Source organism: Entelurus aequoreus, linkage group LG26 (genome assembly GCF_033978785.1).
Source record: "Entelurus aequoreus isolate RoL-2023_Sb linkage group LG26, RoL_Eaeq_v1.1, whole genome shotgun sequence".
Classification (NCBI taxonomy): Eukaryota; Metazoa; Chordata; class Actinopteri; order Syngnathiformes; family Syngnathidae; genus Entelurus; species Entelurus aequoreus.
Window position 1 is genome coordinate 31,036,596 of NC_084756.1, and position 26,180 is coordinate 31,062,775.

Here is a 26,180-nt window from a genome sequence, read left to right on the forward strand (position 1 = left end):
TTTTGTTTCGTGTACGTGTGTATTAGTTAGGCATATACACTATATTGCCAAAAGTATTTGGCCACCTGTCTTGACTCACATAATAACTTGAAGTGCCATCCCATTCCTAACCCATAGAGTTCAATATGATGTCAGGTCCACCTTTTGCAGCTATTGCAGCTTCAACTATATATATAGGAATTTATAGAAAAAGCGCATTGGTGAGGTCACAAACTGATGTTGGTCGAGAAGGCCTGGCTCTAAGTCTCCGATCTAATTCATCCCAAAGGTGTTCTATCGGGTTCAGGTCAGGACTCTGTGCGGGCCAGTCAAGTTCATCCACACCAGACTCTGTCATGCATATCTTTATGGACCTTGCTTTGTGCACTGGTGCACAGTCATGTTGGAAGAGGAAGGAGCCCGCTCCAAACTGTTACCACAAGGTTGGGAGCATGGAATTGTCCAAAATGTTTTGGTAACCTGGAGCATCCAAAGTTCATTTCACTGGAACTAAGGGGCCAAGCCCAACTCCTGAAAAACAACCCCACACCATGATTCCTCCTCCACCAAATTTCACACTCGGCACAATGCAGTCCGAAATGTAGCGTTCTCCTGGCAACCTCCAAACCCAGACTTGTCCATCATATTGCCAGATGGAAAAGCGTGACTCATCAGTCCAGAGAAGGCGTCTCCACTGCTCTAGAGTCCAGTGGCGACGTGCTTTACACCACTTCATCCCATGCTTTGCATTGGATGTATGTCTTAGATACAGCTGCTCGGCCATGGAAACCCATTCCATGAAGCTCTCTGCGTACTGTACGTGAGCTAATTAGAAGGTCACATGAAGTTTGGAGCTCTGTAGCAACTGACTGCAGAAAGTCTTTGCACTATGCGCTTCAGCATCCGCTGACCCCTCTCTGTCAGTTTACGTGGCCTACCACTTCCTGGCTGAGTAGCTGTTGTTCCCAAACTCTTCACTTTTATTATAATAAAGACCACAGTTGACTTTGGAATCGAGGACATTTCACGACTGGATTTGTTGCACAGGTGGCATCCTATGACAGTTCCACGCTGGAAATCACTGAGAGCGGCCCAGTCTTTCACAAATGTTTGTAGATACAGTCTCCATGCCTAAGTGCTTGGTTTTATACACCTGTGGCCGGGCCAAGTGTTTCGGACACCTGATTCTCAAATACTTTTGACAATATAGTGTAGCTGACATGGTTGCACCAGACAGAAGGCGGGTTATATTGCTTGCAGCTCGTTTGAACACTCGCTCCCCCGTGGGAGCCAGGTAGCCACTACAATTTGCACCATCAATACCTGCATTTGTGTGAGTATCTTATTCTTGCCTTTACCCGCACTTCTCTCTCAACGTTCCAACATTAAGTATTGACTGACTCCACGGGGCGTTGCCTCATTTCCAATACTTAGTCATGCAGCTGACGACTGTGTGATGGCACGGAAGGTCAAAAAATGGCTAAATTCTTCCCTGCATAAGTGGCCTGGGAATGTGATTGACATGCATAGTCGGAGTGTGCCAGTCAACAGGCTCTGGCCTCCGTGACTTCCAGCCCCAAAAGGAGCAACCTTGTGGAGGATATCCATTACTTAGAATGAACTGCCTGTTTTTGTCTTTTAGATAATGACTTGCTAGCCTCAGGACCAGGGTTCAAGCACTAGCCGATAGTCACCTTTCTTGCTAATGTTTATTTAACAAGAATGGGAAGGAAATATATGCAGACTATGAAGAGGTCCCTACTCTTGTTGTTTTATGCATAGTGTAGCACTTTACTTGTGTTTGCTGTCCATTATTGAAGACTGAAATGTCCACATGACATGATTTACTGATGTATTGATTAGTCAAATGTTGTCAAACCTCTCAAATTTGACAGTTGTATCAATTTTTAAAAAGTTTTTCACAATAGTTTGGCACTATTAAAATGCGGTTATAAATCAAAATTGAGCGTTTATGAATCATAACCTATCTTAGCAGTCTTCGTGATGGCGTTACATCCTTTGTCATCAAAAAAGCTTCAATAAGGTTCAGGCCATATTATTCAGGTTCAAACACTGATGACATCTATTAATCAGACAAGAAGCAAGGAATCATGCAGAGACAGAGTTCAATTTCGCTCATGAGGAGAACGCATGGAGCTGCACACTTAGTCACAGTCTCGCCCTACCCTCTAAGGTACAGCTCCCGCGTCCCTCTATTTATTCAGGAGTTCCACAGTCAACATCACTGAGGAGTGGTCACACATATCATGCAAAGCAGCTCCAGTACGCACAGTACGTGAAGGAATGTGCTGGGGGCCTTGTGATTTTGCCTTGTCTCTGCTTCGTCTGCGTGCTGTCGTCTTATCTTCGTTGAGGTCCTTGAAGTCCTTGGCTGTTAGCGGGCTAAAACAAAGATAACATCTGCGGCTGAGGCCACCCCTCAGACAAGAAGTTTTGTCCTTGCACAGATAGAAAAAGTACAGCTTGAGCACAATAGCTAATAACTATAGCAACTGACTTTAAGCATATTAAAGTTGTGTGATAACTTACACATAATTATTCTAACACAAATTGAGGTTGCATTCCAAAATTAAGGTTCTTTTGACGACTTTTGTTTGTTTCTTTATTTATTTGGACACTCCAGACGCCGTTGCTATTCCTCCGAGGGTCCGAAAGAAAATTCATACAAACATACAGTACATACACAATTTGTCAGTGGCGTGCCGTGCGTTTCTCACCTAGGCCTTCAGTGATGTCCTACTTAGTCCGACTTCACCTCTCAAAATACTGTAATTCATGTCACCACATGGACACTGGTAGAGACACTATACAGAAACACACTTGCACACTACTGACCATTGAATCCCCTGAACAGTGGACAAAACGGTCCATTTAACGTTCAATAAACCCGCTTCAGCAATTAAAACATATCTTACGTGGTTCTGTCAAAATTTAAATAATTGTATAAAACAAATGAAACATGAAACAAGAAATACAATATTTGGGAACTCACCATTTGTAGCACTCATTCGACGCCGTATAAGCCAGTGGTACCGCTCGTAGTCGGTAGTTGGTCGTAGTCGGTTGATTCATGTGAAAGTCGCGGGCAAACCATTTCACAGCCGGGATAACTTCCGGTGTCGGCCGACCTCGTCTCACGAGATGTAGTTTCTCTTAAGTGGCCTTCTAGAAAATGGCCTTGCAAATATTTTTATCTGCCACCTAATCAACATTTTGCTCTCCTTCTATGTGAGTACCGGTGAGTTTTATGTGGCTTTCTATGGCACGTATGGCTACGGTGCCACTTCCTGTTTTCGCAACTTGTGATTGGATACTCACTTGGGGCTCCCAAGTGAGTATCCAATCACAGCGTAAGGCCAGCTACAAGGCCTTACTGACAACAACTCGTGATCTGATTGGTTATGGCAATTGCCTATCAACCGTATGTGCCTGTTCACTTACACTGCACAGACTCCTGCATTGTTGATTCTGAAGGCTCCGGGCAGATTTGGTACAGCATGGCAACATAAGTTAGCTGGATTCTGATTTGATACAAACTCTAACCTAAAAATCAACAGCATTGGAAGGAGCATAATATGACACGACGAGAATATGAACACTTTTAGATATTTAGGGAAAGTAAATAAAAAAATAGTTTTATCTTTAATTATGATCATGATTTCTGGTTATGTTAGGCCAGCAGAGAAGGCCTTGCTGGCCCTGACGGCACACCACTGCAATTTGTACGGAACAATCAGCAAGCATGTATGGCATTAATTTTATAATAACTGACAACAATTCTTAAAAAGTGTATATTATGTATATAATATATTATTTACTTCAGATATACCAAATAAAAGTAAATATAAAATTGTATTATTAGATAAAAATGAAATCCTCCTATTTATTATTAAAGTTAAAATGTTATAGTGATTGTAGATGTGAAAGTCATGGTGAGTTTTAAATAATAAAACACACAAAAAAAAAACTAATATTAGCATCTTTATGTTATTACTATTATTACATACTTTAATTTGTAGTGATTATATTCAAAATATTAAGTGTCAATGTATAAAATACAATATATATATTATTAATAATTAATCAATCAATCAACCAATCAAAGTTTATTTATATAGCCCTTAATCACAAGTGTCTCAAAGGGCTGCACAAGCCACAACGACATCCTCAGCTCAGATCCCACATAAGGGCAATAAAAAACTCAACCCAATGGGATACAATGAGAAACCTTGGAGGGGACCGCAGATGTGGGGACCCCCCATGTGTAACAGGTGCAATGGACGTCGAGTGGATCTAGTTAATAGTGTGAAAGTCCAGTCCATAGTGGGGCCCACAGGGGGTCATCTTGAGTGGAGACAAGTCAGCATTGCAGAGACGTCCCCAACTGATGCACAGATGAGTGGTCCACACCGGGTCCAGACTTTGAACAGCTAGCGGGTCATCTGTGGTCACCTGATAACCTCTCCACGCAGGAAAGGGTGGCAGAGCAGAAAAGAGACGGCAGATCAACTGGTCTAAAAGGGGGGTCTATTTAAAGGCTAGAGTATACAAATTAATTTTAGTATGGGACTTAAATGCAACATTTATTTTGATATTTCGATTTTACCCACCAAATATCGCCCATCTTTTCATACAGGTGGAAAGGAGAACAAGATGCCCATTCTCATCTCCAAGATTTTTAAAGGCCTGGCCGCTGACCAGACGGAGGCTCTTTATGTGGGTGACGCCATTTTGTCTGTCAACGGTTACGACTTACGGGAGGCCACGCACGATGAGGCAGTGCAGGCGCTGAAGAAAACCGGCAAGGAAGTCATCCTTGAAGGTAAGGCATTTGATTTTAATAGACCAATGAGAAAACCAGATTACAAAACCAATAAGTCTTTCTTGTGACATCCACGCTTGATCACATGATCATTTCTTTTGACGTCGATATCTTTGGATTGCATTTGCCCTGACTGTGAACATCTCAGCATGGCAATGAAGAGATGCTTGTATCTCTCCCCAAAGTTGACTTACTTTGTCTCACTTAAAGGCCTACTGAAAGCCACTACTAGCGACCACGCAGTCTGATAGTTTATATATCAGTGATGAAATCTTAACATTGCAACACATGCCAATACGGCCGGGTTAACTTTTAAAGTGCAATTTTAAATTTCCCGCTAAACTTCCGGTTGAAAACGTCTATGTATGATGACGTATGCGCGTGACGTCAATCGTTGAAACGGAAGTATTCGGACCCCATTGAATCCAATACAAAAAGCTCTGTTTTCATCTCAAAATTCCACAGTATTCTGGACATCTGTGTTGGTGAATCTTTTGCAATTTGTTTAATGAACAATGGAGACTGCAAAGAAGAAATTTGTAGGTGGGATCGGTGTATTAGCGGCGGACTACAGCAACACAACGAGGAGGACATTGAGATGGATAGCAGACGCGCTAGCCGCCAACCTCACCTCGACTTCCTCCGTCTCCGGGCCGCCGACCGCATCTATGATCGGGTGAAGTCCTTCGTCGCTCCGTCGATCGCTGGAACGCAGGTGAGCACGGGTGTTGATGAGCAGATAAGAGCTGGCGTAGGTGGATAGCTAATGTTTTTAGCATAGCTCTGTGAGGTTCCGTAGCTATGTTAGCTTCAATGGCGTCGTTAGCAACAGCATTGTTAAGCTTCGCCAGCCCGGGAAAGCATTAACCGTGTAGTTACATGTCCATGGTTTAATAGTATTGTTGATTTTCTGTCTATCCTTCCAGTCAGGGGTTTATTTATTTTGTTTCTATCTGCATTTAAGCACGATGCTATCATGTCCGTAGCTAAAGAGCTTCGCCGATGTATTTTCGTGGAGGTAAAAGTCACTGTGAATGTCCATTTTGCGTTCTCGACTCTCATTTTCAAGAGGATATAGTATCCGAGGTGGTTTAAAATACAAATCCGTGATCCACAATAGAAAAAGGAGAAAGTGTGGAATCCAATGAACCCTTGTACCTAAGTTACGGTCAGAGCGAAAAAAGATACGTCCTGCACTGCACTCTAGTCCTTCACTCTCACGTTCCTCATCCACAAATCTTTCATCCTCGCTCAAATTAATGGGGTAATCGTCGCTTTCTCGGTCCGAATCGCTCTCGCTGCTGGTGTAAACAATGGGGAAATGTGAGCAGCCTTTCAACCTGCGACGTCACGCTACTTCCGGTACAGGCAAGGCTTTTTTTTATCAGCGACCAAAAGTTGCGAACTTTATCGTCGATGTTCTCTACTAAATCCTTTCAGCAAAAATATGGCAATATCGCGAAATGATCAAGTACGACACATAGAATGGATCTGCTATCCCTGTTTAAATTTAAAAAATTCATTTCAGTAGGCCTTTAAAGGCTAAGTCCAGACGTACCTGAATATTTTTTTTGAAAAACCGTACAAAGAGTAACACACAAATGTACCATCTATTTATTTTCTGTTTCTTGACCACTCCACCACCTTCACCTTCTCAGTAAGGCACATTTTGGAGGTGTGTTTGGGTATCAATCGCAGTTAGGAGGGGTGTAACGGTATTTCAGATACGGCGGTATTGCTGCTTCAAAATCATCGCAATACTCCCGTTACCTCTGACGGTATATTACGAAAACTTAGTAAGTGTAGTTTTTTTTCTGGCACTTGTGCATTGGCCGTTCTTAAAATAAGCTACAGCTCCCATAATCCTCTGCGCAGCGTGGGACCAGAGGGCGGAACCAGAAGGTTGGGGCATATGCCGGAGAAGGGTGATCGAAGTAGATAAGAGGAATTGTTTTTTTATGGACATTTCCTGAACATTTCATCAAAGTCCATCCATAACATTTTGAGGTACGTTGCTAACAAACAGACAGATGAACCCTGGCGGAGGTCTGCGTGCTAAAGCCTAAAGCACTACTTGCCTCTTCGAGCATTTCCAAGGCAACACAGAGCGGGTCACCATGGACCGCCCTGGTGGGGAAGTATCCGGTCGGATCGCAGACTCTGCACGCCGCGGGAAATAATAGGAGCTAGTTGATAAACCATCACCCGGAAAATATATTTGAAGCCATCAAAGCTAAACATTAATTTTTGATGCATTTACATCATTAAAAGTAGAGATGTCCGAAAATGGCTTTTTTGCCTATATCCGATAATCCGGTATTGTCCAACTCTTAATTACTGATACCGATATATACAGTCGTAGAATTAACACATTATTATGCCTAATTTTGTTGTGATGCCCCGCTCGATGCATTAAACAATGTAACAAGGTTTTCCAAAATAAATCAACTGAAGTCATGGAAAAAAATGCAAACATGGCACTGCCATATTTATTATTGAAGTCACAAAGTGCATTATTGGTGGAGGGGTGTATATTGTAGCGTCCCGGAAGAGTTAGTGCTGCAAGGGATTCTGGGTATTTGTTCTGTTGTGTTTATGTTGTGTTACGGTGCGGATGTTCTCCCGAAATGTGTTTGTCATTCTTGTTTAGTGTGGGTTCACAGTGTGGCGCATATTTGTAACAGTGTTAAAGTTGTTTATACGGACACCCTCAGTGTGACCTGTATGGCAGTTGACCAAGTATGCCTTGCATTCACTTGTGTGTGTGAAAAGCCGTAGATATTATGTGCCTTTAAGGTTAATTGGCGCTCTGTACTTCCCCCTACGTCCTACGTCTGTGTACACAGTGGCGTTTTAAAAAGTTATACATTTTGCTTTTTGAAACCGATACCGATAATTTCCGATATTACATTTTAAAGCATTTATCGGCCGATAATTTAATATCTAATTAAAAGTTAAACTGTCAGATATTTGCTCGAAACAGTGGATGTTTCTTTGCACTTAAAATACATGTTTGTCGTAATAAATATGATTTAAAGATTTGTGCATTATGTTTTTGTTTAATCACAGTAAGTGTGTTTTATCCTAAACAATCCTGCCACTTCATTTTACACACAAAGGCATTTTTACCAAATATTTTCAAAAATAGGTTTCGTGGCCTTAATACCGTGATATTATTGAGATTTTGATATTGTTATATCCCGAGCGGTTACCCATTGCCGGCAGCACTCAGGCAGCCCTAGACCATGATGCTATCACACCCATGCTTGACTGTAGTTGGCAAGAGACAATTTTCTCGTTACTCACTTGTGTCGTTTGCTATTTAGACAGTAATGACTTTGTGTTGAGTAATTTTCCATAGGCAGTAAATCTAAATGTAACTGTGTCTTCCTTTTTGAAGGACTCTTTCACGTGAGTACAATATCTAACCATGTAAAAACTCGGACACTGCTGCGGTAAAGATCGGCGGCTCATCACCCAATCACTGATCAGTTTAAAAAGGCAAATATTGACCCCAGATCCGATCCCATGGTCGGGGATCAGGACATCTCTAACTGCTTTACAAGCTTGACAATAACTTCTCTAAAACACTATAACTTTTTTTTTTTTTTTTACTGAAATGTGAAGGTTTTACTCTGTATGTTGCTTAGCAGGAAATATGGTTGTCTGTGTGGTATTTGGTGTGCTCCAGTACCCGTACTGCTTACCATGCATATAAATATGTCCGTCGTCAATATGACCATTGGAAAGAAAATACATTTGCAGGTATTCCATGCTGTCCATTCCCAGGCGTGTGACCTGTTGAACTTATCTGGAGCTCCCTCATCCTGTCTTGACTTTACATCTAAAAAATATAATGGAATAATCAATGTGTGTGTGTGTGAGAGGAACAGTAAACACCTGAGGAGGGTCAGATAAATATAACAGACCAAATGAAAAAATAATTCCCCCAGCTGCTGCTATTTCCTCCCTGGACATATATTTACAACACGGAGAATAAGAGCGCCTCCTGTAGCATCCTGAAATGTGTTATTGTGCGAAGAGAAAAGAAAAGCGGCAAAGAAGTGCGTGTAGGTCAGCTCATACCTTCCAACTGTCAGAGTTTTGAAAATATTTAAAGGAAAGCTGCACTTTTTTTGGAATTTTATGAGAGACAGAGCACATGTACAGTGTTGGTGCTAGGAATTTTCAAAATGGGGTCCCATGGACCCCATCAAGTCATAAAAATGGGGTCCCACGGTAAATTTTGGGGTCCCACTTTTTTGTAACCGTTTTGAAAACAAATGATAAATGTATGCATTATCCTGTTATATCTTAAATTCTATATTGTGTTTTGTAAAAAAGGTTGTCATAAACGTTACTTAATTCATAAAAAACAAAAAAACAAAATAAAACACATTTGTATGCAAATGTAAAGTATTCAGTTATAAACATTCATTCACTTTCTTCTTTCCTTCATGGATCTAATCTTTACCGCTGCCTGTAGTTTTTTCTGTATTTGTATTTAATAGGTTGTAGGTGTATTTATTTCAGTATAAAAGTGTAAAAAGTGTTTTTATTCGGTAAAGAAATGATGATAATGGTGTGCCAGGGCATACATACATTATTTATATAACACTTAAATCTCTAGAATCTACATCAACTTCAGATCTATCTGTCAATTCTAAGTTGCTGTTTTTTTTGTTTGTTTGTTTTCTGCCCTTTTTGTCAAAGAAAACTATGTTTTTTATGGCAAACACACAAAATATACAAAATCTTCCACACAAAAAAACTATTTTCAAAGTGGAATATTTGATGTGAAGTAATCGGATTGATTCAATATTATGTTTTTTGTAACCGTTTTGAAAACAAATGATAAATGTATACATTATCCTGTTATATCTTACATTCTATATTGTGTTTTGTAAAAAAGGTTGTCATAAACATTACTTAATTCATAAAAAAAATAATAGAGAAAACACATTTGTATGCATGTATTCAGTTATAAACATTCTTTCACTTTCTTCTTTTCTTCATGGATCTAAACTTTACCGCTGCCTGTAGTTTTTTTATACGTGTATTTAATAGGTTGTAGGTGTATTTATTTCAGTATAAAAGTGTAAAAAGTGTTTTTATTCGGTCATGAAATGATGATAATGGTGTGCCAGGGCATACATACGTTATTTATATAACACTTAAATCTCTAGAGTCTACATCAACTTCAGATGTATCTGTCAATTCTAAGTTGTTGGTTTTTTTTGTTTGTTTGTTTTCTGCCCTTTTTGTCAAAGAAAACTATGTTTTTTATGGCAAACACACAAAATATACAAAATCTTCCACACAAAAAAACTATTTTCAAAGTGGAATATTTGATGTGAAGTAATCGGATTGATTCAATATTATGTTTTTGTAACCGTTTTGAAAACAAATGATAAATGTATGCATTATCCTGTTATATCTTACATTCTATATTGTGTTTTGTAAAAAGGTTGTCATAAACATTACTTAATTAATAAAGAATACTAATAGAGAAAACACATTTGTATGCATGTATTCAGTTATAAACATTCATTCACTTTCTTCTTTTCTTCATGGATCTAAACTTTACCGCTGCCTGTAGTTTTTTCTATACGTGTATTTAATAGGTTGTAGGTGTATTTATTTCAGTATAAACGTGTAAAAAGCTTTTTGCTTCGGTCATGAAATGATGATAATGGTGTGCCACATACATTATTTATTTAACGCTTAAGTCTCTAGAATCTACATCAACTTCAGATCTATCTGTCAATTCTAAGTTGCAGTTTTTTTTGTTTGTTTGTTTTCTGCCCTTTTTGTCAAAGAAAACTATGTTTTTTATGGCAAACACACAAAATATACAAAATCTTCCACACACAAAAACTATTTTCAAAGTGGAATATTTGATGTGAAGTAATCGGATTGATTCAATATTATGTTTTTTGTAACCGTTTTGAAAACAAATGATAAATGTATGCATTATCCTGTTATATCTTACATTCTATATTGTGTTTTGTAAAAAGGTTGTCATAAACATTACTTAATTCATAAAAAAATAATAGAGAAAACACATTTGTATGCATGTATTCAGTTATAAACATTCATTCACTTTCTTCTTTCCTTCATGGATCTAAACGTTACCGCTGCCTGTAGTTTTTTTATACGTGTATTTAATAGGTTGTAGGTGTATTTATTTCAGTATAAACGTGTAAAACGTTTTTTGCTTCGGTCATGAAATGATGATAATGGTGTGCCACATACATTATTTATTTAACGCTTAAGTCTCTAGAGTCTACATCATCTTCAGATCTATCTGTCAATTTTAAGTTGTTGTTTTTTTATGTTTTTTTTTTTTGGTTTGTTTGTTTTCTGCCCTCTTTGTCAAAGAAAACTATGTTTTTTATGGCAAACACACAAAATATACAAAATCTTCCACAAAAATAACTATTTTCAAAGTGGAATATTTGATGTGAAGTAATCGGATTGATTCGATATTATGTGACGGTTTTAAAGAAAACATTATTAGTCAACATTGCAACTTTTTCTAAATTACATTTCACCTGTAAGCTTTTTTATTCCACTTTTGTTATGTTTTTGTTTATTTTAATAGTATTTTTAGAATGTGCCGTGGGCTTTTAAAACATTAGCTGCGGGCCGCAAATGGCCTCCGGGCCACACTTTTGACACCCCTGCTATAGATAATAAAAAGTGTAATCTGATAAGTCTATCTATAAAAAGCAGAGCCTGGCGACGCATGAGCGTTCATCATAACGCACAGTCAGCATCTCTGCTTCAGTAAACAATGACGGTGATGACGTCACTGTCAGCGATGCGAGCGACGCTTGCTAACTTGTCAGCCACTTCTCCGAGAAACTCCTTTTGAACACTCCTCGCACATTAACACTTCATATTTGCCCCGTTTGTTGACCTGCAAAGTATGTTTTTGGGGTGACGGAGTCTATGCCTGAACATTACCTGGGTGTCAGTTTCACTTTAGACCACATTGGCCATATTAGTTTCCGTTGTTTAGCGGTCTGTGTGTTTTAAAGCCAGCCATTGCTGTCCCAGGTGCTAACAGTATCATATTATATGTTTATAGGATGTACACAGTGCTAGTGTGGGCTTATTCTCAGTCTAGTTGTACATAGTTTTGCAGAGCTGCTATCCCTTTGCCAGGACATTTCTGGACACTTCTGTTTTTTTTATCCCATGTTCTTTTCATCATTAGTCTGAGGCCACTGCTAACACACACATGCACGCACAAAACACACGCGCACACACGTCCGCACACGCACGCGGATTAAGCAGGTTTAGTTATGGAAGCTCTGCACTTGCAGTCTTTCCATTGTGTAGCAACTTTTATTGGCAGCTGCATCGGGCCATACAGTGTCTTGTATTCCCCAATTAGGCTGCTGGTCATTGTGTAATGTTGAACTGTGGCCGGACTGAGATCATCTATTGTCTCACACGCTGGGGAAAACTATTTTGTACGTAATGCTTGTCTCTCAAATACAGCAGCTCCGATTTGTAGACAATCACTAAATTTGCTGGAAATCATGAAAGCACTTTTTCTGATTTTCACTAATGACTCAAAAGAAACATTAAACATGACAATACATTCATTTCAATTTAACAGTTTGCTGATTATAACACAAAAAATAATAATATATTGGTCAATATTTTCTTAGTTATGGCCTAATCCAGGGGTGTCATTTTAGATCGGGGGCCACATGGAGAAAAATATACTCCCAAGTGGGCCGCACTGGTAACATCACGGCACGATAACTTAAAAATAAAGACAACTTCTGATTGTTTTCTTTGTTTAAAAATAGAACAAGCACATTCTGAAATTGTACAAATCATAATGTTGTTGGGGTTTTTTTTACACTTAGATGTTGCGGTTAATAGTATTCTATCTTTATTTGTCGTTATTTATACTTTCTGAATAAATGATGTGATAATGTTCATCAGTCAACTCATTAGTGTTCATTTTCAATTTATCAAGAAAACAAATTAATAACAAAATCAAATTACAGGATGTTATTTATTAGGGCTGTGAATCTTTGGGTGTCCCACGATTCGATTCAATATCGATTCTTGGGGTCACGATTCGATTCAAAATCGATTTTTTTTTTTCAATTCAACACGATTCTCGATTCAAAAACGATTTTTTTCCCCGATTCAAAACGATTCTCTATTCATTCAATACATAGGATTTCAGCAGGATCTACCCCAGTCTGCTGACATGCAAGCAGAGTAGTAGATTTTTGTAAAAAGCTTTTATAATTGTAAAGGACAATGTTTTATCAACTGATTGCAATAATGTAAATTTGTTTTAACTATTAAATGAACCAAAAATATGACTTATTTTATCTTTGTGAACATATTGGACACAGTGTGTTGTCAAGTTTATGAGATGCGATGCAAGTGTAAGCCACTGTGACACTATTGTTCTTTTTTTATTTATTTTTTTATAAATGTCTAATGATAATGTCAACGAGGGATTTTTAATCACTGCTATGTTGAAATTGTAACTAATATTGATACTGTTGTTGATAATATTCATTTTTGTTTCACTACTTTTGGGTTGTTTTGCTCTGTTTATTGCAGTTCTGAGTGTTGCTGGGTCGGGTTTGGTTTAAAAATTGGATTGCATTGTTATGGTATTGCTGTGTATTGTTTTGTTGGATTGATGAATTAAAAAAAATTAAAAATATATATATATATATATATTTTTTTAAATAAATAAATAAAAAAGTAAAAAAATTGATTTTTTAAAAATGAGAATCGATTCTGAATTGCACAACGTGAGAATCGCGATTCGAATTTGAATCGATTTTTTCCGACACCCCTATTATTTATGTAGTTTGATCATTTTCCTCGACTGGTGCACTAACATCATGTGTTTTTTTTGGTTTTTTTTTACATATGTAGCATCATCTACAAAGATACAGAGAATTGTGATTGCAACATCTAGTGGACACATTTATAACAGCAGTTTCTTTCATTCAAAAATTTCGGCTCATTTTTATACATGGCAAACTTTTTACCGCGGGCTGGATAAAACCTGTTCGCGGGATTTATAATCCGAAAAATACGGTAAGACAAAGAAAACAATCTGAAGTTGTCTTTATTTTTTATTTTTAACGCCACGATTTTAATAGTCCGGCCAGCGTGTGCACAGATTCTCCTCCACGCGGCCCCTGAGCTAAAATGAGTTTGACACCCTTGCACTAGGGCCACTTTACTGTTGCCAATTAGCCTATCCCCAGGTGCATGTCTTTGGAGGTGGGAGGAAGCCGGAGTACCCGCAGGGATCCCACGCAGTCACGGGGAGAACATGCAAACTCCACACAGAAAGACCCCAAGCCCAGGAATTGAACCCAGGACCTTTGTACTCTGAGGCACACGCACTAACCCTTTTTCTAATTATTATCTTCTTTAATTAAATAATTCTGTTTAGGTCCCTAAAATAGCCTTTCAGGTGTTTCTCAGGCTATATGAGTATGCTTAATTAGTGACAGAGGCCCCCAGAGAGAAAGCAACCTGAATGACTTAATGCAAAAAAAGATGGAATCCTGGGCCAGATGGAAGTATTTTACAGTTGATTATGAAAGAAAATGCAACATAATCTGTGTCATTGAGGGTGTAAGTTAATAGTGCAGGTTTGCAATAGTTAGAGATGTGAAAATGCTATACAGTGTGTGCACGCTGGGAAGTGTTTCAGCAATGCCTGTGGCGAGATTAGATTTTGAGCATGGTTCATCCGTGGCTGCGATGCTTTGTCAGCACTCTCAACAGGCACTAACCCCAAATTTAATCTCTCGCTGTTTGTCTCTAAATTGCCGCACACATACGGTATACCTGTATCTGATCTTTAAAGTGCCTGCATTAGTAGTTGTGTGTATTGAACCACTGCAAATATGGCATACAGTTAGGCTATGTTCACACTGCATATATATCTGATTTATTTACACTACCGTTCAAAAGTTTGGGGTCACATTGAAATGTCCTTATTTTTTAAGGAAAAGCACTGCACTTTTCAATGAAGATAACTTTAAACTAGTCTTAACTTTAAAGAAATACACTCTATACATTGCTAATGTGGTAAATGACTATTCTAGCTGCAAATGTCTGGTTTTTGGTGCAATATCTACATAGGTGTATAGAGGCCCATTTCCAGCAACTATCACTCCCGTGTTCTAATGGTACAATGTGTTTGCTCATTGGCTCAGAAGGCTAATTGATGATTAGAAAACCCTTGTGCAATCATGTTCACACATCTGAAAACAGTTTAGCTCGTTACAGAAGCTATAAAACTGACCTTCCTTTGAGCAGATTGAGTTTCTGGAGCATCACATTTGTGGGGTCAATTAAACGCTCAAAATGGCCAGAAAAAGAGAACTTTCATCTGAAACTCGACAGTCTATTCTTGTTCTTAGAAATGAAGGCTATTCCACAAAATTGTTTGGGTGACCCCAAACTTTTGAACGGTAGTGTACACATACAAAAGAGGTCTGGGTCGGATATGAAACATTCAGTATTGCACTGTTCACACTAGTGTTGTCCCGATACCAATATTTTGGTACCGGTACCAAAATAACTTTGATACTTTTCGATACTTTTCTAAATAAAGGGGACCACAAAAAATTGCATTATTGGCTTCATTTTAACAAAAAATCTTAGGGTACATTAAACATATGTTTCTTATTGCATGTTTGTTTTTACATAAAATAGTGAACATACAAGACAACTTGTCTTTTGTTAGTAAGTAAGCAAACAAAGGCTCCTAATTTAGCTGCTGACATATGCGGTAACATATTGTGTCATTTATCATTCTATTATTTTGTCAAAATTATTGAAGACAAGTGGTAGAAAATGAATTATTAATCTACTTGTTCATTTATATCAATATCTCCTTACTTTCTATGTTAACATGTTCTATCTACACTTCTGTTAAAATGTAATAATAATTTATTTTTCTGTTGTCTGATACTTTGATCTCTTGTTTTGGATGATGCCACAAATGTAGGTATCAATCCGATACCAAGTAGTTACAGGATCATACATTGGTCATATTCAAAGTCTTCATGTGTCCAGGTACATATTTCCTGAGTTTATAAACATAATATACATTTAAAAAAAACAAAAGATATCGACGTAATCATAGTAGTATCGACCAGATACGCTCCTGTACTTGATATCATTACAGTGCATGTTAGGTGTAAATCCACCAATGACGTTTGTTTACATTGTGACGCCGGTGTGTAGTGAAACATGTTTAACTATTCCTTGTCCTTTCCGGGATGATACTTGTAAGAAACTTACTTTATTTGTCACCATAGAGGTGAGGATTCGTGATTTAGAAGTAGACGACTGGGGCTGGACTTTAGCCGCTAGCTAGCTAGCCATGTCTTAAAGCACCTCTTCCTGAGGGCCTTTCACTGTTATAGCTTCACCTTTATTGTCAGTTTTTAAGCCAAAATGCATCCGTTCTCCCTTTTCTGTCTACACACTGTGTCTGTTTGTAAGTACTCCTTGATTGTGCGCTGCCGAACATGCTCGTAAACCAGCAATGACACGACGTGACGACTACAGGGGCGTGGGGGGTTGGCGGACTGGTACTTTTCAGAGGCGGTATAGTACCGAATATGATTCGTTAGTATCGCGGTACTATACTAATACCAGTATATCGTACAACCCTAGTTCACACTGACATGAACAAATCTGATACAGGTCGCATATGGACACAGAAATCGGAACGAGGCCTAACCTGTACTGATGGGTTGTGCCGAAAGTTAGATGTATAGTTTAAAGTATTGCGTTGGCATGTGTGTATTTTTTTTTAGCAATAAACGGTAGGGCGAATTTGGGGGCCGCTAACCGAGGTTTGACTGCATTGAAATATAATCATGTTCTGTGATACATCCGTGTAAGACAGGGGTGTCAAACTCATTTTAGATCGGGGGCCACATGGAGAAAAAATCTACTCCCAAGTGGGCCGGACTGGTAAAATCACGGCACGATAACTTAAAAATAAAGACAACGTCAGATTGTTTTCTTTGTTTAAAAATAGAACAAGCACATTCTGAAAATTTACAAATCATAATGTTGTTGGGTTTTTTTTACACTTACAGTACATGTTGCATTTAATAGTATTCTATCTTTATTTGTCATTATTTATATTTTCTGAATAAATGATGTGATAATGATAATCAGTCAACTCATTGGTGTCAATTTTCAATCTATCAAGATAAAAACAATTATATCAAAATCTAATTACATGATGTAATTTATGTAGTTTGCTCAATTTCCACGACTGACATATGTAGCATCATCTACAAAGATACAAAGAATTGCTATTGCGACATCCAGTGGACACATTTAGAACAGCTTTCTTTCAAAAATTTCAGGTTAATTTTTATACTTAGCAAACTCAACCCGCGGGCCGGATAAAACTGTTCGCAGGCCTGATCTGGTCCTTGGGCCATACGTTTGACACCCCTGGTGTAAGACATTCTGGCTCCACATTTGATATAATAATTATCAGTCTAAAAACACCTTTCTCTTGTAGCCTGATTGAATCCCTCAAAAAATTGCTTTTATTCTTTCTACCGCTTGAATCAACTTTTCTCCCATCCTCTGGGCTTTGAATAGTTTTAATTAAAAAGGTCAGGACCGGACCTTCTAATCTCTGTTCAAAAGAAGCACATTTTAATTCACTTCCTTGGGGTTTGATGTCAATGTAAGATTAAAATTACTTTTAAAAAGAATAAGACGGTATAATGAGGTTAAACACACAGTAAATTGCCCTGGAAGTCGTACAAAAAGTAGTAGAAATACCTCAGCAAATCTCACGAGACCTCAGCTCGGTAAGCATCAAATGAATAGTTCCGGGTGTGCGGTTGGCTTTTTCTTTGGATTTTTGTCATACTTATTCAAAAACAAAAACCAGCTTCCAAAAGTGGTCAGAATGTAAGACAAGATGAAAAAACAGAAGTCTGTGACCTTGTGCGAGTTTTTTGTCTGCTTTTGTTACACTTTACAGTGCAAAGTTTCTTGCTTCTTCTTAAAAAAACAAGATGCATCCGTAAGAACTGCAATCCTAAAAAAAAGCCCTCTGTCATTCGTCTTTAAAGCTGACACTTTTCTACACAGAAATTCAAGATATTCGACTGTGCTATTACGTCTGACATGTAATGTAAACTTATTTTTACCCTTATGTCTGACAATTGCCACATGCCGGTAATAATTGTTTTAACAGTTTGACTCAGAAATGGATTATAATTAGGGATATTCTGATCAGAGATTTATGCTGCCGATTCCGATACCGATCATCCATGACTGACATCGGCCAATACCAGTACCAATCACTTGCATTAACAAATACATTTTTCAATATTAATAAACAAAACCCAAATCCAGTGAAGTTGGCATGTTGTGTAGACTAGATCGTAAATAAAAAACAGAATACAATGATTTGCAAATCCTTTTTAACTTATATTCAGTTGAATAAACTGTAAAGACAATATATTTAATGTTCGAAATGAGAAACTTAATTTTTTTTTGGAAATAATCATTAACTTAGAATTTAACGGCAGCCACACATTGCAAAAAAGTTGGCACATGGGCATTTTTACCACTGTGTTACATGGCCTTTCCTTTAACAACGTTTGGGAACTGAGGAGACCAATGTTTGAAGCTTTTCAGGTGGAATTATTTCCCATTCTTGCTTGATGTACAGCTTAACTTGTTCAACAGTCCGGGGTCTCCGTTGTGGTATTTTACACTTTATAATGCGCCACACATTTTCAACGGGAAACAGGTTTGGACTACAGGCAGGCCAGTCTAGTACCTGCACTCATTTACTATGAAGCCACGCTGTTGTAACACGTGGCTTGGCATTGTCTTGCTGAAATAAGCAGGGGCGTCCATGATAACGTTGCTTGAATGGCAACATACAGTATGTTGCTCCAAAACCTGTATGTACTAGGGATGTGCGTATCGATCCTGTGGTATCGATATATCGATACTCACACGCTACTCATTTGGCATCACTTTTCTGAAAAAAGTATCGATATAAACCAAAAAACGGCGTGTGGGGGGTGCAAGCATCACTTTCAGATGTTTTTGATGACTTACTTAACTTACTATGTGCTGGGACACCCCTGTACCTGGCAGAGTATAGAGCTGGCCCAGTCACGTGACAGGAGACAGCGAATGAGCGTCGTCAACGTGCAACACACACACAGCCAGCCGACAGCGATGCAGCCAGGCATATCCAATGTTGTCCAATTGTTGACTTAAAACAGGCATTGTTTTTTTTTTTTTAGTAATGTTTACTGAATTTTTTTTTTTTAATGATTATCCTAAATTCAAATAATTTCAACACAGGGGAATTTACTGTTAGTTGAAAATTGCTTGAGTATTTAAAACAAGATAAGAAAGAGATACAATTTGGAGATTCTTCATCTTTGCATTACAGTTTTATTTTTTTCCAAGAAAATCTTGAATATATGATTGAATGTGATTTTGGTTTTAATCTGTAACATGATTTCTTACATTTCGAAAACATTAGCCTATTTCATTAATTGCTAATTATATCACAAACTTTAAAAAATAACTGCAGCTTCTTGCAATTCGGATTTGACTGTTAATTGGAAAGCCCTAATATTTAATTATTATTATATATAATATATAGTTATTATTATATATAATATTTAATTTATTTGTCATATTTATGTTATTTATTTAAATTTTACTTTTATTATATATTGACCATAATAAATGTGGTATAAATGGTCTGTATTTGTCTTGTGATTTGTCTTAAATAATAACAATAGCAATAATATTTTTGACTGACAAAAAATTGCCAATAAGAAATTATTGGTATCGGTATCGGTATCGATGAAAATGCAAGAAAAAGTATCGGTATCGTATCGAATCCTAAAAGTGTGGTATCGCCCATCCCTAGTATGTACCTTTCAGCATTAATGGTGCCTTCACAAATGTGTAAGTTACCCATGCCTTGGGCACTAATACACCCCCATACCATCACAGATGCTGGCTTTTGAACTTTGTGCCTATAACAATCTGGACGGTTCTTTTCCTCTTTGTTCCAGAGGACAAAACGTCTACAGTTTCCAAATACAATTTGAAATGTGGACTTGTCAGACCAAAGAACAATTTTTCACTTTGCATCAGTTCATCTTAGATGAGCTGGGGTCCAGCGTAGCCTGTGGCGTGTCTGGGTGTTGTTGATAAATGGCTTTCGCTTTGCATAGTAGAGTTTTAACTTACACTTACAGATGTAGCGACGAACTGTAGTTACTGACAGTGGTTTTCTGAAGTGTTCATGAGTGGTGATATCCTTTACACACTGATGTCGCTTTCTGATGCAGTAACGCCTGAGGGATCGAAGGTCCGTAATATCATCGCTTACTTTTTGAGATTCTCTGAACCTTTTGATGATATTACGGACCGTTGATGGTGAAATCCCTAAATTCCTTGCAATAGCTTGTTGAGAAATGTTCTTAAACTGTTTGACAATTTGCTCACGCATTTGTTCACAAAGTGTTGACCCTCGCCCCATCCTTGTTTGTGAATGACTGAGCATTTCATGGAAGCTGCTTTTACACCCAATCATGGCACCCACCTGTTTCTAATTAGCCTGTTCACCTGTGGGATGTTCCAAATAAGTGTTTGATGAGCATGGAACACTACAGTATGTTTTGGTCATTGTCTTTTGCTTTTGTTGACATTCGGGAATGATCGGAAATTAAATACTGTGCGAGCAAAAAACACAAATGTCAGCGACTTTGCTGCCTTTTTGCTAGCAAACGTGTCCCTAACATTTTCGCATGTTTAAGAACTTGTGTGTCTACTACGCGTGTTAATATCATAGTGTAGGATTGGTAAATATTGTCTAGTGGTTTTGTTTTGAAATAACACAAAAGTGTTGCCTAATTGCTTGCTTTGGTGAGCTCACAACAAACAAACACAAACTTGTAGCAGACACAATGAATGCACTCTTACATCCATGACTGTACTAAGTGACTCACTAGTTCAACAAAATATTTTAGTTTTTACAATTACAATATTTGTTATCATAATGTCATTATTTTTAAATGTATTGTGAACTTTAAATTGATCTTTTCATACATGAAAACACTATCCCTAGTACGTTTTTACAGAATTTCTATGTAGGAAATGCCTTCCAAAGCATCTTAAAAATGGTAAAATCTTCACGGAACCCATAAAAGGTTTGCATTGACCCCCAGTTGATATTGTTCAATCCCTCGATTTTTTTGTTTACCTTACTGGGATCCCTGCATTATTTTAGTGGGGAAAATGGCTTCAAAACCCAAACTAGTAATAGGTGGGATCCACAAATGAAATTAAAACAATTCATACCAAAGACTATAAAAATGGGACCCATTACCTCCCTGCTTGCCACTCACCATCAAGGGTTGGAATTGGGGGTTAAATCACCAAAAATGATTCCCTGGCGTGGCAACTGCTGCTGCTCACTGCTCCCCTTACCTCCCAGAGGGTGAACAAGGGGATGGGTCAAATGCAGAGGTTAATTTCACCACAGCTAGTGTGTGTGTGACAATCATTGGTACTTTACTTTACTTACAATCCATGTCCTCTATTTACAAACTCATCTAATCCAAATTAGCTTTTGACATCATAGCTTTTGCAGCTTGCATCACTTTTAACTTGCATATTTCAACAAATTCGTACCTTGCGCCTTGGAACATTGGAACAATTCCCCTTGTGGATCAATAAAGTTTGTCTAAGTCTAAGGTGAACTATCGTCGTGGAACACATTGTGTTAGATCTTTAGAGCGTCCACCGAACAATTATTGTTGACATCTGAAAGAAAGCTCCCCAGTGGTCACAACTAAAGAACAGTTAACCTCCAATCAACCATCTAATGTCACAGTCTAACTCTGGTTCTGTCCCATCTCTCCCTGCTGTGAAAGTGCTGACCCTCTGGTTCATTTTCCTTCAGAGCTGCTGGTCCGTGAGCAAAGGGGGATGGATTATCTCACAAAATACCAAAGCTTGATGAAATCACAACTGTTCCTCGGGGGGCCTTCCTCTGTAGCATGACGTTTACTTAGCGGGACCCCTTTTGAACCCTGCTGTCTGTTCTGGGGCCCCTGCTAAATTAGTGGCCAGGCCTTTTGTGCCAATATAGACTCCACTGAACCATCTCGTTGCATGGCGCATGAATACATGAGTGTTTGTGTGCATTCTGAATCGCCAAACTAAACTTCCTTTATTTTTCCTTTCTGTCCTCCAGCCAAGTCTTGTTCAAGTTTGCCTTACTTTCATTTTGCAGAATTACTATAATGAACTCCCCTGACACTCTATGCTGAGCAATCACATCTGTGCTTTGGCAGAATGTGAATGAGTTTACAAGACTGATTCAGTGGTCGCTCCTTTGCATGCTATACCTTCCGGAGGTTGGCATTTAGCCATGATTTTAATGAGATGGGCTGCAGGAATAATGAACTTATCTAAATCACTGACGGGAGTGAAGAAGGACCTCGACAGATGACTGACAGCGCCTGAATGAACCACACATTAAGCGGCAAAACACGGGTGGCACGTTATTTATTAGCTATGTACTTGAGCTCACACTAAGGCTCTGCCATATGTATTTGCACACTCAAACAAATGATCATTTACGGAGATTGTGCACATTGCTGCATCTGAGCCCCAACATCTGGCATTCATCTGTCTTTGCCTTTGATACAGAGCCAACAGTATAATGTGTGCACGTGTACAAAGCAACACAGCCTCCCACATTCATATTAATTAGGGCTGTTACTATCACTTATTTTAGTAATCAAATAATGTACCGATTAGTTCGTTCGAGTAATCGAATAAAACACACTTTATAGCCTTAATGCGTATTTTATGATTCATGGTTTATGTTGTCTGTCTATCTGTGTTGGCCCTGTGATGAGGTGGCGACTTGTCCAGGGTGTACCCCGCCTTCCGCCCGATTGTTGGTGAGATAGGCTCCAGCACCCCCCACCACCCCGAAAGGGATAAGCGGTAGAAGATGGATGGATGGATGGTTAAAGTTTCTTTCGAAACATTCATGCAGTTGCAACATAATACATAACAATTTACAGTTTCTCTTTTCAACATGTTCGAAAAGTCTGAAAAATCAGAGCTTATTTATTCCTACTCTTTTTCCATTTCGTAGCAACTGCTGTAATTGTAATTTATTTATTTATTTACAGACAGACATAGTTTTGTATTTAATTATTGTTTCTTTTGTTAATATCAGAGTCCGTTCTGCAAAAAGGTCATCCCTAGAAGCACACAGCTTATGGACAGGGATCCACAGTTAAAATTAGGGATGTCCGATAATGGCTTTTTGCCGATTTACGATATTGTCCAACTCTTAATTACCGATACCGATATCAACCGATACCGATATATACAGTCGTGGAATTAACACATTATTATGCCAAACTTGGACAACCAGGTATGGTGAAGATAAGGTCCTTCTTTAAAAGTTAATAAATAAGATTAGTAATTAATGAAAATGAGTAAAATTAACTGTTAAAGGTTAGTACTATTAGTGGACCAGCAGCACACACAATCATATGTGCTTACGGACTGTATCCCTTGCAGACTGTATTGATATATAATGTAGGAACCAGAATATTAATAACAGAAAGAAACAACCCTTTTGTGTGAATGAGTGTAAATGGGGGAGGGAGGTTTTTTGGGTTGGTGCACTAATTGTAAGTGTATCTTGTGTTTTTTTTGTTGATTTAATAAAAAACAAAAAAAACAAAAAAAAAAACGATACCGATAATAAAAAAACGATACCGATAATTTTAAAGCATTTATCGGCCGATAATATCGGCAGGCTGATATTATCGGACATCTCTAGTTAAAATATACATCATCATGTACTATACAAAATACAATACAATACATTTCAAAATATACCCACCAAATACCCATTTACAATTTCATTTATAAATAAAAAAGGAATCTTTAAATCCATCAAATCAGTCTCAATATCCTATTATTCAAATTTGATTAAAAGGTTGCATCTTGAAGATCTGCGATAATCTCATCACACATACAGAGGTCAAGACCAAAATTATGCGACTAATGTGAATTCCTCAACCATAAGGGGTGTGCTAAATATACTAAGCATAACGTTGCAATAAATTTAGCTTAAAGCACTTTTTAAAAATGTTTAAAGAATGTAATTCTTTTATAGAGCTACCAATCTCATTCCAGATCATCGGGCCTCTGCAGGCTATACTAAAGCTTGTACAATTTAGATGACGATTTTTCTCTCTTAATAAAGGTTTACTTCTAGTGTTATGTCTATGAGAAGTAGTGGTCACTGGAATGAGCTGGCAGAGTCTAGAATTGAATCCGTATACTACGTTATACATAATACAAGCACTGTGGAATCTGTTGCACTCCGTAAGCTTCAGAAGATTGTACCCATAAAAAAGAGGATTTGAGGGAGCATTAAAGTTTGCCCATGATATAACACGTATGACTTTCTTCTGATGAATATCCAGTTTTTTAAAGATAACTGGGATACGTGTTACACCATACAACATTGCAATAGTTTATATGTGGTTCAAATAGAGTCCGATACATAATTAGGACAGCGTTCAGAGGAAGAAAGTAAAATTATTATCAATAAGCTATCTGCGTTGGCCCTGCGATGAGGTGGCGACTTGTCCAGGTTGTACCAGCTGAGATAGGCTCTAGCAACCCCCGTGACCCCGAGAAGAACAAGCGGTAGAAAATAGATGGATGGATGGAAACGTGGCATTGTCCTGTGACTCTGCTTGGCTTTGTGATTTTCGGATATAAACTCATGCTATACATTGTATCTAAGAAGTCATCAATGAACCTTTGCTTATGTTGAAGTCAACACATAACAAAATAACTTTGACTGTTGTCAGTAAAATTTGCCTTGATCCAGTCTTGAGACGTTTCAACACTTGACTTATGTGTTCTAGAAATACAGCTGATCAATACATGTTTGCTTTTTTTCATGACATATTTCAAATGTTATGCATTCTAAGTTATTACCAATAGCAAATATGTTTTTTCACCACTTTGTAGTTCAGGTTGTTCATCACATACACTGCTACTACTCATCCGTTCTTCTTGGTTCTGTTGATGTAATTTAGTTCTTACTCTTCCAGATAAAAAACTATCCTTTTTGTCATCAATCCATGTTTCTGTGACTAGGATCACTTTGAAGGGTTCGTTGAATTGTTTTAAAAAGTGTTCATGTTGTTGTATTCGTTATACAAGCTTCTGCTGTTGAAATGAATAATTGACCATTTGTTGTCAGATTTAATGTTGCTATTATATTGTCCATCTGTATAATAAAAACAATTAGTACTGGTGTGGGAGAAAATATGTATCTGGATCTATGTCATTCTCCAAATTCTAACTTCTATCGTCTTTGTTGCAGAAGTTTTTCAGTTCCATATTTTCTTGTTCAGCAATCTTTAGTGTGGTTTCAATATTATCTATGAGTGTATGTAGATGGATGTGTTTCTGAATCCAGGTCTTTTTGTTCAGTGGTCCCTAGGAACGTAGCTATATTGATGTTGAAAGTAAGTGTTTGTTTTCCTTCAGACTCTATTATCACCATCGTTGTCAAAGCAGTGTTAACTTTATTATTTGTCCAGCTCTTGGACAAAGTACTCTTGCTTCTGGACCGTCAGTTAGAGCAGACCATATTGAATGATATGACGGGCCACTTAAAATGATGTGACAGACCACCTTAAATGATGTAACTGACCTCATTGAATGACACGAAGGGCTACTTTAAATGAAGTGGCAGAGCACATGAATTGAACTGGCAGACCACTTTGAATGACATTGCTAAACCCATTGAATGACATGACGGGCTACACGGAATGACGGGACAGGCCACATTAATTGACATGATTGGACACATTAAATGAGCTGACAGACCACATTAATTGACATGACTGGACATATTGAATGATGTGAGTGGCCACATTAAATGATGTGACGAACCACATTGAATGACCTGATGGACCACATTAAATGATATGGCCTACCACATTGATTGGCGTGACAGGCCACATTAAATGAAGTGGCAGAACACATAAAATTATGTGTTTTAGAGTCCGATACAGAATTAGGACAGCGTTCAGAGGAAGAAAGTAAAATTATTATCAATAAGCTATCTGCGTTGGCCCTGCGATGAGGTGGCGACTTGTCCAGGGCCACTTTAAATGATGTGACGAACCACATTGAATGACCTGATGGACCACATTAAATGATATGGCATACCACATTGATTGGCGTGACA

At 38.0% G+C, this 26,180-nt stretch overlaps 1 protein-coding gene across 1 annotated transcript in view; it reads left to right on the forward strand.

Moving 5' to 3' along the window:
- snta1 (syntrophin, alpha 1) overlaps positions 1 to 26,180 on the forward strand; it is an 84,756-nt gene that overhangs the window by 15,634 nt on the left and 42,942 nt on the right. The window contains exon 2 of the mRNA XM_062037790.1: positions 4,637 to 4,822. Within this exon, the coding sequence (XP_061893774.1) occupies positions 4,637 to 4,822 (186 nt within the window). The remainder of the gene's footprint in view (positions 1 to 4,636; positions 4,823 to 26,180) is intronic.